The following is a 19,825-nucleotide window of genomic DNA, read 5'->3' on the forward strand; positions in this document are numbered from 1 at the left end:
TAAGGGTCTTTCGTCTTTGTCATGGAAGTCTTGATGATTTTTACCGCAGCCTCAGCAGGCACATTGCTCTGAGGATAGCGAGGGCTAGAAGTAATATGCTTGAAGGCGTAGTCCTGAGCGAAGAATGAAAACTCAGTCGATGAAAACTGCCTGCCGTTGTTGGAAACCACTTCCTCAGGAATCCCGTGGCGGGCAAAAAATGACTTGCAGTGGCTGACTACAGCTGCGGACGTAAGCTTCTCGAGCCGAGCCAGTTCAGGGTATCTTGAATAATAATCTGTTGCTATCAACCACCACTGGCTCTTATAGTGAAACAAGCCCATTGCAATGCGTTTCCAGATTCTTTCTGCAAATTCGAAACTTTTTAGTGGCATCTTCCTCTTAATTGTTGTTTCGACGCATTGCTGACATTGCTTCACCAGGGACGTGACATCAGCTCCTATAGTGGGCCACCAGACAATCTCCAACTCAAGCAAGTGTCATGCCGAAGTGTCCTTCATGTAAGAGTCGTAGGACTTCGTTTTGGCAAGAGGCAGAGACGACAACTCGAGCAGCGTAGATGAGTAAATCATTCTCCAGAGTGAGCTGGTGTCGATGCTCGTAGAAGGGTTTTAGGGCCTCTGGTAAATCTCGCCTGGAGGGCCACTCTTTTTCTTGGTCCACCGGCGTTGTGCACAAGCAGGGTCTGTTTGTTTGGATGCTTTTAACCATTCATGGCAGTGCTCCTTTATTGGAATAGGTTTTCAAAGAGCATACGAAAGCTTCCACGTTTTCTTCGAGCTCTGTGCCTTCTATTTTCTGGGGAGGTCTCTGAGAGTTATTGTGGAGCATAAGCGATGACAGAAAACTTGCCATTCGTTTGCTTCTGCCGGATTATTGCACCAAGTCCGAAAGACGATGCATCTACAGTGACGATCGTTTCTCTCGATGGATCGTAAACTCCGAGGACAAGGCGAGACTAGAGCACCGACTTCCATCTGTTCAACGCCTGCTGTTGCGGAGCATCCTAAGCAAACTCTTTCTTCTTTGTCAGCAAGAGAGTAAGTGGTTGCAGGACTTCAGAAAGATTGGGAAAGAATCTGGCGAGGTATGTTGCCATTCTGAGAATTCTCTGCAGCTCGGTCCTGTTTCTTGGGCTCTCCATTTTCATAATGGCATTTTCAACTTTTTTTTCGTCGGGTCATAGTCTGTCTTGGTCTACCCAGTGTCCAAGGAACGTGAGGCGCTGGACATTAAACAAGCATTTGGTTTCATTCAATGTCAGTTTAGCCTTGACGAGTAGCTGCAGCACATTTCTGAGTGTCTCATTGTGCTCAAGCCCATTTAAACCCCATATAAGGATGTCGTCCATGTGACAAACAACCCTACTGACGCCTTGTAAAATGCAAGACATCTGTTTCTGGAAGTGTTCAGGTGCAGATGTAATTCCAAACGGTAACCGCTTGAAATAGAAGCGTCGAAAAGGTGAGATATGAACGTGTTGACCTTTTTAGAACCTTCACAAAGTGGAATTCGCCAAAATACAGAGTTAGCGTCCAGTTTACAGAACACTTTAGCTCCATGAAGAAGTCCGAGAGTGTGCTCCACGGAAGGGATAGGATGCCATTCTCTCAGAACGTGGCGGTTCAGTTCGGTGAAGTCCACGCAGATTCTCACGTTTCCAGAGACGGTGTCTACCAACCGGCAAAACCGGGAATGCTCAGGGATATTGAGTAGTTAGGAAAAACTCAGGGAATTTGTGCTTATATCAGGGAAAATTAGCGCTAATTTTATTGAAAGGGAACAAAGGTCGCGGTAATGCTGGCTCGAGTAACAGACAGGAATCGTAACGAAGGGTCTTTGACGCCCCATCGTCGGCTGGAGGAGTCGCCAGTGTACAGTGAATGACCGACTTTTCGGACGGCTTCGCGGTACCACCACGAGTCCAGTAGAGTCAATGTATCAAATTCTGAAATTTTGAACGGAACAACCCTTCGCCGTCCCATTTTCCTGAGTTTTTGTCGGAACCGCCGATACAAAACAGCATTAATCAAAGCCACCACCGCGGCCGTTTGATTACCTCGCCGCCTCGAACCGGCGCTCTCGCAGGCAGATCCTGCGGCCACGCTATGCCTAGCTGCTTGGACGTTCGATGCAGTGTTTTTCAATGAAAGAATTCGCCGCTGTTAGCTATGACACCGACTCCGCATTTGTGGTCCTCACGATTGGCTTCGAAGCTCGGGAAAAACGTTGCGTTGCATAATGTCGGTTCTCGAAAGTCAGCTTCGCCTCTACAGAGATGTTACTTCGCGAAGCATACGCAAAACTATTGCGGTGAAGCATAACAAGCGTGTGAAGGGGCTATTGCCACGGGACACAGTATGTATTCATTAATTACATACGCGTGGACACGGTATCTCCTGTCACAGCCCGAGCACCGATATGACAAATACGTGTACCGACAGACCTTCATAGCTTTTTCGAATGTGCCTGTGGCGGTTTGACTCCTTAAGGGCAGTAAAATAAAGACATGCATTCTTTTCCAACTGGCCGATTTTTCGGACGTTTTCTCGGCCCCTAGGGAGTTCGAAAAATCGGACATTGACTATACAACTGACCAAAATGATGCTTCAAATGGCCCACGGGGCAAACGAGTGGGGGAATGACGACGAGAACAGAAATGACCTACGCATTCAGGAATGAACTGGAATGGAAGCGTGCTGCCGCCGTTTTGAAGAAGCTTGAGCTCAACCAAAGTGTTGGCTGATACCGAGATGCAGGTCAAACAAAAATAAAGTCCTCAAAGCAGTGAAACACAACGCTAAGGCATCGTGCGCGGGCTGAGAGTATGTCAGGACAGTTGAGGTTGACTTACAAGCTGTTGAGAGACAATCTCAATTGTGACAAAGTTCGGGCCTCATACCACTGAGCTTGCTATCAGTTGATAGAAATAGCTCATATCCGAAAATATTTGCTTCGTTATTCGTTTGCTTTTTATTCGTATTTGAGAATGTCCGACTCGATTTGCAATATTTTTAAAGAAATGTTATTTGCTGTGCATTTTACCCCTCCCTTCTATTCTATTTATGAATAAAATAAACACTACTCCTTAGTATTAAACTGGATCAAGTCGTTTTTTCTTAATTTTTTTTCACATGCTTACTAGAGAGTGACAACATCGGGCGACATGGTTTCAGCCCGTCTTAACATAAAACATTCATTCAAGGAGTTTTGCAAAGGCACTCAGGAAAAACCTGGAAAACTCAGGGACATTGGAAATGTCAACTTGTTAGAGACCCTGAGAGAGTTTTGGGATGACTACCATTAGTGCACACCGCTCAGTAGCTCATCAACAGGTGATATGAATGACGCCGAGTTTCTGCATGCTTTGATGTTGCAACTTTGTCCTTTCGTATAAAGGAATTGGGATGTGCTTCCGAGAGCTGAGCACGAAAGGTTTCGCTCCTGCTTGCAGCTGAATTCGTGTTCCTTGTGCAGTTTACCGAGTCCCTGGAACAACACTGCAAATTCTTTCAGATTGACTTTCTCAGCAATGGTGTTTACATATGTCAACATGCGGAGTTCTTTGATCACTGGCTTGCCTAGCAACGGAGTGCGGACCTCATCTAAGACGTAGGCATCCTGAGTAGCCGTATGGTCGCGGTAGATAAGCTCGAGTTGTGCCACTCCTGCGGCTGGAATAAGCATTCCGTCTGGACCATGTACTTGGTGAGGAGGAGCTGAGATAAAAGGTCGGTCCTTGAGCGTCTGGAATACTTGCTTCGGGAGGACTGTTTCGTCGGTGCCAGTGTCAATTTTGAAATCTACTGGTTGACCTTGAACCAAGACTGTTGCCTCCCACATTCCAGCATCCGACGTCTTGATTACTCCGAGAAATCCTGCTTCTAAATTGACTTGTTGCGTTTCGACACAGTCGAGGCGCTGCGACATGCATATGGAGGCGTAATGACCCTTTTTCAGCAATTCCTGCAGACTTCAGAGCGTGCTGGGCACAGAGTACGAGGGTGACGCTCCTGAGAGCATCAACGGCATGGTTTCTGCATGCTGTTTGTGCCAGAGGGTGACGATAGCTTGTTTGCCCCACGTGAATACCTGCCGCTTTTGTCTTCTTTCGAAATACGCCAAGTGGATTGGGGAGCGGATGCAACTTTGTTCACACATGGCACTTCCTGGCGGAGCTCGACTTGTTGCTGACGGGCGCTCTCGATCTGGCGGACGGATTCAAGAACCTTCTGAAGAGTGAGGTCTGGGTCGAGCTGTAGCCTGGCGGATAGCTGCTTAACTTTATGCCAACTACGAGGTGGTCGCGCATGAAGTCTTCTCGAAGAGCGCCGAACTCGCAGTCTTTCTAAAGTGTGTGAAGCGCAGTAACGAAATCTTCGGCCGACTCACCGTCTTCTTGCACTCCGGTGTTGAATCTGGCTCATTCAAAGATTACGTTGCGCCGCGGGCTAAAGTATTAGTCGAACTGGTCCATGACTGGGTCGAATTTCTTGGAGTTAGCTTCAGAGAGAGCAAGAGCGGCGCAGATTTCTCGGCTCGCTCACCCATGATGTAGAGCAGCGCGTCTACTTTATGCTTCTCGGGCTGAATGCACAACCATGAAGAGGTATGGAAACTTTCAAATTTTTGTTTCCACTTCGGCCACTGGTTCGGCGACGAAAAGTTGAAGGCATCCGGTGGTTTGATGACGAATGACGTCATAGCCTCGAACGTTAAGGGGTCGCATTGCTTCAGTACCGAGATGTGCCTATAGGGAAAGGCTCACCGGCGTTTCGTTGTTAGCATGGTCCTTCGCACAGAAGAGGACTAGAAGCCGATTTCCGCTGGTAGAACTTGTTCTTCTGACGCCATGTTGTAGCCAGGAAGGAAGAGCCAGAGTGCCAGACGAAGAGTCACATACGCACAGTTTAATCGTCTCTCAATCGTCTCTCAGAAGAGCACGTGCTACCAGATCACCGACCATGCGCAGTCCCGGGGAACTGTCTCGCCCCGCTTTCACTCATCATCATCATCATCAGCCTGGTTACGCCCACTGCAGGGCAAAGGCCTCTCGCATACTTCTGCAACTACCTCGGTCATGTACTAATTGTGGCCATGTCGTTCCTGCAAACTTCTTAATCTCATGCGCCCACCTTTCTGCCGCCCCCTGCTACGCTTCCCCTCTCTGGGAATCCAGTCCGTAACCCTTAATGACCATCGGTTATCTTCCCTCCTCGTTACATGTCCTGCCCATGCTCATTTCTTTTTCTTGATTTCAACTAAAATGTCATTAACTCGAGTTTGTACCCTCACCCAATCCGCTCTTTTCTTATCCCTTAACGTTACACCTATCATTCTTCTTTCCATAGCTCATTGCCTCGTCCTCAATTTAGGTAAAACCCTTTTCGTAAGCCTCCAGGTTTCTTCCCCGTAGGTGAGTACTGGTAAGACACAGCTATTATACACTTTTCTCTTGAGCGATAATGTCAACCTGATGTTCATGATTTGAAAATGCCTGCCAAACGCACCCCAGCCCATTCTTATTCTTCTGATTATTTCCGTCTCATGATTGGGTTCCGCAGTCATTACCTGCCCTAAGTAGATGTATGCCCTTACCACTTCCAGTGCCCCACTGCCTATTGTAAATTGCTGTTCTCTTCCGAGACTGTTAAGCATTACTTTAGTTTTCTGCAGATTAATTTTTAGACCCACTCTTCTGCTTTGCCTCTCCAGGTCAGTGAGAATGCATTGCAATTGGTCCCCTGAGTTACTAAGCAAGGCAATATCATCAGCGAATCGCAAGTTGCTAAGGTATTCTCCATTAACTTTTATCCCCAATTCTTCCCAATCCAGGTCTCTGAATACCTCCTGTAAACACGCTGTGAATAGCATTGGAGAGATCGTATCTCCCTGCCTGACGCCTTTCTTTATTGGGATTTTGTTGCTTCCTTAATGGGGGACTACGGTGGCTGTGGAGCCGCTATAGATATCTTTCAGTATTTTACATACGGCTCGTCTACACCCTGATTCCGTAATGCCTCCATGACTGCTGAGGTTTCGACAGAAGCAAACGCTTTCTCGTAATCAATGAAAACTATATATAAGGGTTGGCACCTGATTGATAGTGCGAATATGATCTATTGTTGAGTAGCCTTTACGGAATCCTGCCTGGTCCTTTGCTTGACAGAAGTCTAAGGTGTTCCTGATTCTATTTGCGATTACCTTAGTAAATAGTTTGTAGGCAACGGACAGTAAGCTGATCGGTCTATAATTTTTCAAGTCTTTGGCGTCCCCTGTCTTATGGATTAGGATTCTGTCAGCGTTCTTCCAAGATTCCGGTACGCTCGAGGTCATGAGGCATTGCGTATACTGGGTGGCCAGTCTCTCTAGAATAATCTGTCCACCATCCTTCAACAAATCTGCTGTTACCTGATCTTCCCCAGCGGCCTTCTCCCTTAGCATATCTCCCAATGCTTTCTTTGCTTCTTCCGGCGTTACCTTTGGGATTTCGAATTCCTCTAGACTATTTTCTCTTCCATTATCGTCGTGCGTGCCACTGGTACTGTATAAATCTCTATAGACCTCCTCAGCAACTTTAACTATCTCATTCTTATTAGTAATGATATTGCCGGCTTTGTCTCTCAACGCATCAGATGTATGCGTTAAGAGACAATGACGGCAATATAATTACTAATATGGATGAGATAGTTCAAGTGGCTGAGGAGTTCTATAGAGATTTATACAGTACCAGTGGCACCCATACCGATAATGGAAGAGAAAATAGTCTAGAGGAATTCGAAATCCCAAGGGTAACGCCGGAAGAAGTAAAGACAGCCTTGGGAGATAGGGTAAGGGCGAAGGCAGCTGGCGAAGATCAGGTAACAGCAGATTTGTTGAAGGATGGTGGACAGATTATTCTAGAGAAACTGGCCACCCAGTATACGCAATGCCTCATGACCTCGAGCGTACCGGAATCTTGGAAGAACGCTAACAGAATCCTAATCCATAAGACAGGGGACGCAAAAGACTTGAAAAATTATAGACCGATCAGCTTACTGTCCGTTGCCTACAAACTATTTACTAAGGTAATCGCAAATAGAATCAGGAACACCTTAGACTTCTGTCAAGCAAAGGACCAGGCAGGATTCCGTAAAGGCTACTCAACAATAGATCATATTCGCACTATCAATCAGGTGATATGAAAATTATGCGGAATATAACCAAACCTTATATATAGCTTTCATTGATTACTAGAAAGCGTTTGATTCTGTCGAAACCTCAGCAGTCATGGAGGCATTACGGAATCAGAGTGTAGACGAGCCGTATGTAAAAATACTGAAAGATATCTATAGCGGCTCCACAGCCACCGTAGTCCTTCATAAAGCAAGCAACAAAATCCCAATAAAGAAAGGCGTCAGGCAGGGAGATACGATCTCTCCAATGCTATTCACAGCATGTTTACAGGAGGTATTTAGAGACCTGGATTGGGAAGAATTGGGGTTAAAAGTAATGGAGAATACCTTAGTAACATGCAATTCGCTGATGATATTGCCTTGCTTAGTAACTCAGGGGACCAATTGCAATGCATGCTCACTGACCTGGAGAGGCAAAGCAGAAGAGTGGGTCTAAAAATTAATCTGCAGAAAACTAAAGTAATGTTTAACAGTCTCGGAAGAGAACAGCAATTTACAATAGGTAGCGAGGCACTGGAAGTCGTAAGGGAATACATCTACTTAGGGCATGTAGTGACGGCAGATCCGGATCATGAGGCGGAAATAATCCGTATCATAAGAATGGGCTAGGGTGCGTTTGGCAGGCATTCTCAGATCATGAACAGCAGGTTGCCTTTATCCCTCAAGAGAAAAGTATATAATAGCTGTGTCTTACCAGTACTCACCTAAGGGGCAGAAACCTGGAGGCTTACGAAAACGATTCTACTCAAATTGAGGACGACGCAACGAGTTATGGAAAGAAGAACTATAGGTGTAACGTTAAGGGATAAGAAAAGAGCAGATTGGGAGAGGGCACAAACGCGAGTTATTGACATCTTATTTGAAATCAAGAAAAAGAAATGGGCATGGGCAGGACATGTAATGAGGAGGGAAGATAACCGATGGTCATTAAGGGTTACGGACTGGATTCCAAGGGAAGAAAAGCGTAGCAGGGGGCGGCAGAAAGTTAGGTGGGCGGATGAGATTAAGAAGTTCGCAGGGACGGCATGGCCACAATTAGTACAAGACCGGGGCTGTTGGAGAAGTATGGGAGAGGCCTTTGCCCTGCATTGGGCGTAACCAGGCTGATAATGAATGAATGAATGTAGGGGCGTAGACCTGTACGACCTTAATTTTGTACCGCTTATTAAGTTTCACAACAAGACCTGCCACCCTCTCGTTAATGCGATAGAATTCCTGTATGCTACCAGCCATACTCTTATTAATCAGGAATCAGACTCCTAGTTCTCGTCTCTCCGCTAAGCCCCGGTAGGACAGCACGTGCCCGCTTTTTAGCACAGTATATGCTGCTTTTGTTCTCTTAACTTCACTGAACCCCATTATATCCCATTTACTGCCCTCTAATTTCTTCAATAGCACTGCTAGACTCGCCTCACTAGATAATGTTCAGCCGTTAAACGTTGCCAGGTTCAGAGTCCAATGACAGCCTGTCCGGATCCAGGGATTCTTAGCACTTTCACTAGATGGCAGCATATGCAACAGTCGCCAAGAGTGCAGCTAAACCGTTCTGTGAGCCGGTTAGTTTGTGAGTGGTATACCGTGCTTGTTTGATGAATAATGTGGCATTCTGAGAGCAGAGCTTCGATGAGTTATGAGAGGAAGGTGCAACCTCTATCACTAAGGAGTTTTTGAGGTGCACCGTATCAAAGGAAGAAGTGATGTTGGACGATAGTGACTACATTCCGCGCTGTAGCGTTTGTAGCAGCAGTTTCAGCATGGCGTGTCACATGGTGCAGAGCAAGTATGATCCATCGATTGCCAACCGATATCATTGGAAGCGGGCCGTGTAGGTCAATGCCGTCGTGATCAGGGGGTTTGGCTGGGCACGGAAGTGGCTGCGAAGTGCCAGATGCGTGTAAATGTGGTAAGTTGCGACGTTGACAGTCGGGGCAGCACTGAACGAACTTTCATGCGAAAGTGTACATTCCGCTCCAGTAATAGTGATGGCAAGTACATTCATATGTCTTAAACACTCCGGCATGGCTACAGTGTGGATCGTCGTGAAAAGATGCACAGATTTGTGATCATAAGCTGCACGGAGAGAACAGTAGCCATCTACGACCTTGAGGAGAAAGCCAGCTTAGAATGATGACCGTGTTGTGGCAAAAAGAAGAAGAAAATTGGTGATTGTGATTGCGGAAGAAGGCAACGTGCCACCAACAAGGAAGAGGCCTGCAGAGCGCGCAGAGCGTGAGAGCGAGCGGAAACCTCGAACGGCAGCTGGCAGAACGACGGTTCAAGGCTCTGTGATCGGCGACCGGGTGTCCTGCTACCATGCTGACCTGGTCGGAAATACCGCTCGTGGCTGGGCTCTCCTGCGTACCAGCGGCTTGCTCTTATAGCTGCCTGGTGCAGTGCTTCCTGCTGGGGACCGGGACGCCTGAGCTACCTGTCTGCCGACCGAGCCCGAGGCGTTACAGGCCAGGCGTCCCGGGCCAGCGACAGCAGTGGCCTGGTGTTCTGCCGGCCTGCTGTTCTCGTGGTTCCACGTTGCAACAAGGTACGGCGTGATGATGATGGCGTAAGACGTGGCTGTCGCAAGCAACGCACCAGCCGTCTTCAAGTGTCAGACAACGCAGCGACGCACTACGCGATGACAACTATCATGGTCACCGCAACGACGACGCACACCGGGGAGCCGTGATACTTGAGTGCTAGGCACATCTTTATATAGAAGGACAAACGACTTCCAAATTTTAGTCCGCGTGTATGTAAATCGTCTGTATTGTGTTAGCGTGTATGTATAAAATCTGTGTTGCATATAAAAATCTCCCCTCTGTCGTGTCGTTATTAAAAGGATCCTGTGCCCAACAGAAACAGCAAGTCTATTTTTATCTTAATATCAATCTACTTCAAGTGTTGAAAGGGCATGTAGTTCGCTGGAGTGAATGTGGGAAGATTCGTATGGCATGGTGATAAAGAACAAAAAGTCAATGTGTTCCACGTGGCCCAGATATTCACCGACAAGGAACGTAACAGATGCAGAAAAATATTGCTGATGCTGGTGGCAATGCAAAGCATTGCAAAAGGCAGTGGAATGGCTTTGATACTCATGAAAATGTCGGACAGTGTTAAGAAGACCGTACCACCAGTGACAGCACCGCAGAAGATTGGGGCAAAGGTAAAAGAGCCAGGCGGAATGTCAGTGTCATTGCGCGTGAGCAGATTAGGTGGCCAATTATGAGCTTCATGGAATTGGCGTGTCATATAGTGGCGAAAATTCAAGTTCAGTGCGTGTGCAGTCAATGACGGCATTATGACGGGATAGGAAATCCCACCAGGATAATGTCATGTGAGCGGGCAGAAAGAACAACAAACTCTACAATCATAAACAAATAAGTATGACATCAATAATTAGTGTGTTCTAAAGAGTCAGTACTGCTTAATGATAATGATGGAAAAGTGTTCCACTCGCCATAGTGCAGGTGGAAAATGAAAATTTTATAACTTTAGTTCTTGCCTGATAGGGAGGTAAAGATTCTGAGTGATGATATCCGGTTAACCATCTGACGTTTTTATGGCATCGTTTAAGACATGTTTATGACATATTATATGATATCCTGACTGCATGGTGTGCAAAACAGGGTGAACACTGAACTTGGCATAGTAACAAGTGATCACTAGAGCCTAGGCCCTATCAGTTTGCAATATTATTCAGCTAATTGAGAGTGTGTTTGTTACTGATGACATCCTCAGCTGCTCCGTTGCAGAAAAAGTAAAGTTGTACAGTAGGACCCAATTAGAACAATATTCAAGTGCCATAAAATTCCATCGTTTTGACTGACAATTGTTATAACCCGGTTACATGAAATAAAGTTGAAATAGCACGATGGCAGAGTTGTGAGAAAACTATAATGGCGGAGAGGCCGATGCCCTTTCCCATCGCCTTCCTCCGTCTCGCTGCTAATTGTGTTCCTTCATTACCTGTTAAATTCTGCTATTCTGCACGCTCCAATCGCGTGTAACAAGCCGCGGCTGTCGGCGTTCAAGAATGGCACTGCTATAACAACTGCGAAAAGGGGTCACGGGCGGCAAGCGACATTTGAGCTCCGCCAAGACGTTGCTTTGGTGAACCCAAAAGGGGCCTTTTAAAAATACAGGAGGGTTCGGCGGCAGCATTTCAGCTTGAGAAATCCAGAAGCGCTGGAACGTGATTGCCACAAGCATCTCGCCACATACTTCCCACTGGCTTGTACGAGAAAACGGCGTGTCCGTCAGCCTTGCTTGCTTTATACGAAGCTTGCCGACATCCTTCTCCAAGGCATCCAGGTGCTCCATGTAGTGAAGCAGAAGGTCCCTTGCTAAAACAGGCCTATGAGGGACTGAGCCATCTACAGGACCTCCCACAGGGAAAATGTTGAGGCAGGCTGCCCTACCGTGCCAGCGCTCCCATAGTGGCCGCCACTGTCGCTATCCGATGCAAGCACGTTCGTGACGATGGCCTCATCAGTTGGAAGCACTTAATTTCCATATTTATAGCAGTACGCTTTTCACCAGCAACATCGTGCATTGCTAGTGATAAGCGGGCCGATCAGCCACCTTCCGTTTCAGCGGTGAGGTTTTATGAGGCTGAGAAACCACGTGGCCAGGAACGACTTCGGTGCAACCAACAAAGATGAGCACGGGGCACTTAATCCGTTGGCAGAACTGTGCAAAATGAGGGGCCAGTGAGCAATCTGGAAGCAGCAACCAATTTGCCATCGCAGTTGGCGTGGTCCATTCGCGTTTCAGAAGGTGGCACGGCATAGAGCTATGGGTGCAGCCCATTCGTGTTCAGAGGGGTGGAAGGGCGACAGGAGAGAGGCGCGTGAGGCTGGCGATGCGGAGAAGGCTGGAAAATGAGCCTGTGGCCGCGTTTGGCGCGTTGGGCGATTGTGCAGCTGCTCGAATTTCTTTTACTTTTTTTCTTTTCAAAGATTTCGCATTCCATTACCTTTTGGCACACCCAGCAACCAAACTTCATCGTTATAACTAATAATGTAGCATGGGAGCGTTGTAGTGAGCGGGTTATTTCACCATAGAAAACATAGAGAAGTTGACGGTGCAGCAGCTTCTCATTGTTGTAACCGACGTATTGTTAAAACCGGTATCGTTATAAGCGGATTCGACGGTATTCACAGATGACTAAGGCCTGCCAGTGATTAGTTATCTGTATGAAATCACTCTGACGTTTCGCTTTATATCTCCTACAATATCATTTGTAAAATTTGGGGAGTTTTGATATTGTGTAATTACTATTAATCACAGGCGACCTTCCGCGTAGTGATATAATCAGCTAAGTACTCGTTCAATAACATTTCCAACGATTGCCATATTCATGTTGTATATTTGGGGATACTACTGATATATTTTTACTTCTAATAGCGAATGCTTCGTCTATAATTTCCCAATTGTCGTCATAGAATTAGGCCCACAATTGTCTGCTAGTGAATGCCAGTGAAGCTCAACGTTCTTATATTGAATGTGATAGTGCACCCGTAAACAAAAGTATACGGACCGCAATGTCGGCGAAAAGAACAATTTCTTCCTAATTAACACTCGTAACCGGAAATTGACGAGTGCACTAGAAAATTCGTAATGCCAAGTTTGGGCTGCAGTCTTTAATTTCAAGTTACATTCACAGACAGAGAAGAAAATTAGTTTTATTGCACAACTCCTGGTCCCTGCAGGTGCACATTAGCCATGTTCACACAGAGTTTTGTATTTTGCCTCTATCTGTTGTGACTGGCAGGACTCAAACCTGCTATGTTGTATTCAGCAAATCACCATGGCCACTGAACCACCATGACGAGTATCCAAGAACTCCTGTCAATTGATGTGACAGTTCGTGCTGGGTGTTTGTGCATAGAATTATTGTTTGATTTGTTGCTGTCACAAAAATAACAACAAAAAGAAGCCTCCAAAAGGTGTCGTTAATCGTATGGCAGGAAAGTCTACTGATCCATCGAGCAGAATCTAGTTCTTAGCTGGTTGGTCGTTCATTGCAAAGAGTAACGACTTTGATTGTGTGGTGGTAAGCTACACTTGGAACCGAATGTTTTCCGTAAATTAACTTCACTTGGTACAGTCGAACCCTTTTATAACAATATTCAAGTGTCACAAAAATTTTATTGTTGTAAGCGGTTGCATTAAAAAAAATGGGGCTGGCATAGCTGTTCCGAAATAACTAGTATGATGGCGGAGGCCAATACTTCCCCACCAACGTCCTCAATTTGGCTTGTGATTATGTTGACTGTTTTAACTGTTTAACTCTGCTTCCTGCGCGCTCCAATCGCGTGATGATAACAAGCCACGGCTGTCGGCGTTCAAGAATGGCACTGCTATAACAACTGCAAAGAGTGGTCATGGGCAACAAGTGACATACAATCTTTGCCGAGGCATCACTTCGGTGTCCCCAACAAGCACCTTTTAAAAATGCGGGAAGGTTGCCACGGCAGCATCTTAGCTTGAGAAATCCAGAAGAAGCACCGGGACGTGATTACCACAGCACCTCGCCACATAATTCCCACTGGCTTGCACGAGAAAAGCGCATGTCGGTCAGCCTTGCTTGCTTTACGCCAAGCTTGCGGACATCCTTCTCCAAGGTATCCAGTTGCTCCATGTTGTGAAGCGGAAGGTGCCTTGCAAAAACAAGCCTATGACGGACTGAACCATCTACAGGACCTCCCGTGATGACAATGTTCAGGCAGCCTGCCCTACCATGTCAGCGCTCCTATCATGGACGTCACTGTCACTATCCCATGCAAGCACGTTCGCGACGATTGCCTTATCGGTTAGAAGCACTTGGTTTCCAACTTTATAGCAGTGTGCTTTCTCTTCACCAGCAGTATTGTGCATTGCTGATCATCAGTGGGTGGATCAGCCATCTTCCCTTTCGGCGGCGTGTCATGCGAGGCTGAGAAACGATGTGGCCAAGAATGGCTTGACACAATGAACAAAGACAAGCATGGGTGGCTCAATCAGCAGAATCGCACAGAATGAGATACATAGAAAAAAACCAACTGTGAAGGCCCAGCGAGGAATCTGGGAGCAGCCCCGGCAGCATTCCATTCCAGGTCCACTCGTGCTTCGGAGGGCGGCATGGTGCAGAGCTATGGGCACAGCCCATTCTTGATCGGAGGGTGAAGGCCGACAGAAGAGATGCACGCGAGACTGGTGTGCATCTCTCATGGAGTGAAGCATGCGGCGGTAGTTGGGGTGGTGGGTGACCGTGCAGCCGCTCGCATTTCGCTTTTTCTGTTCAAGGATTTGCCATTCCATCACCTTTTGGCGCAGACACGCACCAACCAGACTTCATCATTATAACCGATAATACGGCATGGGGACATTGTAGTAAGCGAGTTGTTTCCTCATAGAAAGTATACAAAAGATGACCGTGCAGCAGCTTTTCATTGTTCTTATCGATATACTATTGTTAAAACCGGTATCATTATAAATGTGTTTGAGTGTAGTTGGTGCACCTCTTGTTATTGCGTCATTTTGCACCACCTGTTACCCTTCAGTACAGGTCCCTCATCCTGCTCTTCTCATTTTTTTTTTTCTGAGAAAAAGGTATCAAAGTCTAACACAATCAACAAGTTTCACTTGTTTTGAATATCTTGGTGGATGTTATGCTTGAATCAGTTTCATTGGTATTGGAATATAACTGGTATTCGGGCAAGATTCACTGGTGCACAGAATATATGGACTGACAGTTGCAATAATTTATAGCGCGCTTGGAATAACGTGACCAGTGCATGAATTGGGTAGAGTGGCGATTCGAATAGATTGAGCTGAAAAGCCCGTACTTTTGGCTGCTGTTCAGCCATCCACCGACCGAGTGCTTGCTTTGGCCTCGTAGGAGTCATCGCAGATGGAGCAGCGGTACCACCTCAGCCGCCTGGGGTCCTCGCATGTGGGCGAGAACCTCGCCTGGGCCTACGTCTTCAACTATCTCATGGTGCTCACTGATCCCTGCAGCAGGCTCCACGACCGCTCGTTGTGTTGTGAGTGCACACGCCAAAGGTTTCGCGTCAACCACAAGGGACACTGCCCTCCTATATTGATTACAGGGACCAAGGGGTGTGCAAATAGAACTTTAGAACAATATATTTGTTATCTATCAGTGACTGAAGAGCTCACTGAAAGCATGTCATGCTGAAAGCAATGGGCAAGGGAGCCGCATGAGCCAAAATTTATTCTTTCAAAGTACTGCCAATCGCAACCAGAGTTTGTTGTGATTGAAAATTGCACATTAGAGCTTGCTTTCTTTTTTTGCTTGCTGCTCTCAAAAGGCTACAAAAAGCAAACATTTCTTTTAAATAAATTCTTGCATGGCTGATTGATTGTGCTAATTAGAACCATGGGTTTTTCTCCAATGGTGGGGCACTGAGCTACCTCTTCATAAATGAACAGTGCAAAACAGACGAGAGACAAGGATGCTGACAATATTGGCACTTGTACTTGTTTATCTTTATTGGGCGACCATGTTTCACCGCCTAACAATTGTTATCGCACAGCGCAGGACGCGTCTGCATGTATAGGAATTTTCTGGAATGTTATTGATGGTTCCATCCGCTGTCTGTCACAGAACCTTGTGTAATCTGATTGCATGTATGCATGACATGAATAGTGTAGGACTTTGTGATAGACACGTGGGTGCTAGCGATTGCTCTGGAACATTCGACGACTGATGTATAAAAGCCGACGTGCTTGACCCGCTGAAGAGATTTTCGACGACCGCCGACTGTGTTCACCGTTATCGTTACTCTGAGTGTAGCCTGCTTTTAAGGGCACAAGTTCGCCCAATAAAACGCTAGTTTCGTTAATCACAGTTCTGCTGCCTTCTTCACCATCACTACTACGTGACAATATCAAGCGCTGTGCTAAATTATTTGTTATAGTTAAGCGTCTCCTGTTCTGAGTCTCCACTAAACCTTCTGTGACATTTACGAAAAAGTGTCATCGTGCAATTCAGACTACATTTAAAGTTAGAACTGGATTAAAAAAGTATTTTCCAATTCTTTTATTTCTCACATAGAGCCAAACATTTTCATGCCATAGAGTATCACCTTTGATTGTGTGATGGCAGGCTACACTTAGAAGCGAATGTTTTCCTTAGTAAGCTTCAGTTGGTAGTCTCTGAAACCTAGAATATCCGCACTATAAGCGGTAGCGCACTATAACTGTCTTGTGCGCGATCACTGCTAGGTGACACCACCTAATTAACAGCCGTAGCTGGGGAACTGATCACATGACATGCTGGAGCAGAATGTTTTTCCCATGCCAAGCCGACAGGAGGCCAGGCTGGTTGCACTTTTGTAACCTAATAAACCGTTCTTTCACTGTATGTACACGATTCTAATGTGAACTTTCTAGAATAAAAAGTGAATTCAAATTTGCATGCACGTTACAATTGTAACTATTTCTACTCAGCATCAAAAAGGAAACGAATTCGTAATAAACAAAAAACGTCACAGTTTCGCCCAAAAGGCGAAGCATGGATTGTGATAGCAAATTAGTAGACAGCTATACGCAGTAGTGATAGTAGTTTTATCGGCCGTCTGTAGGCTTGTAAACATTGGCGTACTAACTAAATTAACAAGTGGGGTGTCATGCGCGCACAGGTAAACATGAACACATCTCTCTAGATGACCGCAGAAACTCTCTCAAGAAGCTGAAGTGAGGAATCGCAGCAGCAGCAGCTAGGGAATTGACCTTCGTACTGTCATTCGCTTCAACGTGACTGAAATGTCGAAAGCACAGCGCATAGGAAGCTACCGGCAATAGGTGCACTTTGCCCACATCGCAGATTCCTTTCAAGATACGACACCCCGCGGCCACGCCGTAAACAGCAGGTGCCGGAGTAGACCCCCCTCCCTCGCCTCACCACTGTGCCTCGTGCGCGACAGAAGAGGGTGCACTTCCACCTCACCTTCCTCCCTCCCTTGCGGGCACCATGCTGAGCCACAATCGCGGGCTTCCTCTCGCAAGCTTTCACTCGCACATACAGCGTACAGTATGTGGCAAAGATGCTATCGCATTTGGACTTTCCACGGAACATCAAAGTGGCGGCGAAGGCAGAAATGCACTTCGAGTGTCCATTTAATATATATTGCTATAAAATAAAAAGCGCAGTGGAAGGCAGCTAGCCACACTGTCATTGAACGGACATTGTTTATGCCTTGGTTTGCAGTCGCTATTCTCCAGTTTGCTGTATATGCCTGTCATAGGCTTCTGCTCAATGACCCTTTGTTGAGGTAGCCCAGTGGGAGGATGGAATCAAAGGACGTTTGTTTGCCTTCCTTTGTTCTATAAAATCGTTTCAACACAGTACGCTGCGACTCGGGTTTCGTTAGTTGATGTGCGTGGTAGAAACAGCACAAAGTTATTTTTGGGGGTATTTGTGCAATAATATAACAGCGTGTTACTATCAGGGGTGCGGTAGAATCGTGCAAATTCGGTACATAATCCTTCACGTCATCTTCGGCACTTAACCATGACAGTGCAGCAGCACCGAGATGATGTGCAACAACGCCATGAGAAGTGCACCACGCAAGTACATAGAGTGCAGCAAATACCAGCAATGCCTCCACGAGTGTAAATCGAATACGAAACATTGCTATACCAAGATGGCTTCACTTACGGTGCCCACAACTCTGCATGCAGCTCTCCTCAACCCGCTTGTTGTTGAGCTGCCTGAAAAACTTGACTTTCGGTGACCTGAGTAGTGGAAAAGGTGGTTTACGAAATGGGAGCGCTGCAGAGTCATCTCCAGATTGAAGGAACAAGATCACGAGATGTAAGTGCGCACACTCATCTGTGCTTTAGGCTGTGATTACAAGGATGTTCTAGCCTCGCTAAAGCACTTTGACGCCAAGAAATTCAACTATAACACAGTGACACGAGTATTCGCAAGATATTTTGCCCCGCGGATGAATGTTATCTGCGGTTCTGTGAAGTTCAGCAGCTGCAAGCAAGAGGCGCAGGAGACAGTTGACACGTTTCTCCCCGAGCTTCACTTAGTAGCCGAAGCCTGTGAGTACGATGATCTGAAGGGATAACAGGCCTGGGACAGGCTTGCGGTAAGCCTCATGGGCACAAAGCAACAACTTAACATCAGGCTTACCCTGCTATCACCATTCATCGTCATTTGGGAACTGTCAAGCATAAATAAAAGGAATTGCTAAAGTACCTGCACTGCCTGACTGCGCCTTAGTGCAAATGGGGTGGGTCAACGAAAGATTGTGCACTGTGTGCAGAGTGAACGACAAAACATGCAGCACGTGCAGAAAAAAGGGGCATTTTGCATCTGTTTGCTTACCTGCACAAAAAACCTAAATAGGAAGGACACACACCAAGCCGCATTAGAGCAAGTCCACATGGGACAACTACCTAGCAGACCAGCAAGATCTTAGGCCATGGAAGATTGGTGTGACAGTCAATGGCTTGCGCATGAAGTTTAAAGTAGACACCAGTGCAAACGCGACAGCCATACCGACAAGCCTTTATGATGCATGAGTAATGAGCAACCTGACACAAGGAGAGAAAAAGTTACTTGGACCTGGTCGAACCAGCATGTAAACGGTTGGTACAGTTTAAGGCAACACAGCGCTGGAATGGGCGGTCATGCCAACATGTCTACGCGATTTACAAGCTGCACAACGCAATTCTTCAACATCCTGCAATCAAGTCCCTAGATGTCTTACTGAGCCTACCAGAGGTCACGAAGTTAACAGGGAGAGTCAGTGATCGAGCTGACAATCTGAGTTGCTACCCCAACCTGACCACAGGCCTGGGCCGCCTCCTCCTAATCATCATCATAATCAGCCTAGCTAAGCCCACTGCAGGGCAAAGGCCTCTCCCATACTTCTCCAACTACCCCCTTCGTGTACTAATTGTGGCCATGTTGTCCCTGCAAACTTCTTAACCTCATCCGCCCACCTAACTTTCTACCGCCCCCTGCTACGCTTTTCTTCCCTTGGAATCCAGTCCGTAACCTTTAATGACCATTGGTTATCTTCCTTCCTCATTACATGTCCTGCCCATGCCCAATTCTTTTTCTTGATTTCAACTAGGATGTCATCAACTCGCGTTTGTTCCCTCACTCAATCTGCCCTTTTCTTATACCTTAACGTTACACCTATCATTCTTCTTTCCATAGCTCATTGCATCGTCCCCAATTTAAGTAGAACCCTTTTCGTAAGCCTACAAGTTTCTGCCCCGTAGGTGATTACTGGTAAGACACAGCTATTATAGACTTTTCTCTTAAGGGATAATGGCAACCTGCTGTTCATGATCTGAGAATGCCTGCCAAACGCACCCCAGCCCATTCTTATTCTTCTGATTATTTCAGTCTCATGATCCGGATCCGCAGTCACTACCTGCCCTAAGTAGATGTATTGCCTTACCACTTACAGTGCCTCACTACCTATCGTAAACTCCTGTTCTCTTCTGAGACATATAAACATTACTTTAGTTTTCTGCAGATTAATTTTTAGACCCACCCTTCTGCTTTGCCTCTCCAGGTCAGCGAGCATGCATTGCAATTGGTCTCCTGAGTTACTAAGCAAGGCAATATCATCAGTGAATCGCAAGTTACTAATGGTATTCTCCATTAACTCTTACCCCCA

The 19,825-nt window shown here is 46.4% G+C and overlaps 1 protein-coding gene across 6 annotated transcripts in view; it reads left to right on the forward strand.

The window, feature by feature from the left end:
- The window catches only part of Sting (transmembrane protein sting), a 402,026-nt gene that overhangs the window by 257,454 nt on the left and 124,747 nt on the right, over positions 1 to 19,825 (forward strand). For 5 of the 6 annotated variants that reach the window (XM_070538240.1, XM_070538241.1, XM_070538245.1 and 2 more), the window contains one exon: positions 15,055 to 15,199. The exons of the other annotated variant lie outside the window; for it this stretch is intronic. In XM_070538240.1, coding sequence (XP_070394341.1) covers positions 15,055 to 15,199 — 145 coding nt within the window. The remainder of the gene's footprint in view (positions 1 to 15,054; positions 15,200 to 19,825) is intronic. 6 annotated transcript variants of the gene reach the window in all.

This window comes from Dermacentor albipictus, chromosome 5, assembly GCF_038994185.2.
Source record: "Dermacentor albipictus isolate Rhodes 1998 colony chromosome 5, USDA_Dalb.pri_finalv2, whole genome shotgun sequence".
Taxonomy (NCBI): domain Eukaryota; kingdom Metazoa; phylum Arthropoda; class Arachnida; order Ixodida; family Ixodidae; genus Dermacentor; species Dermacentor albipictus.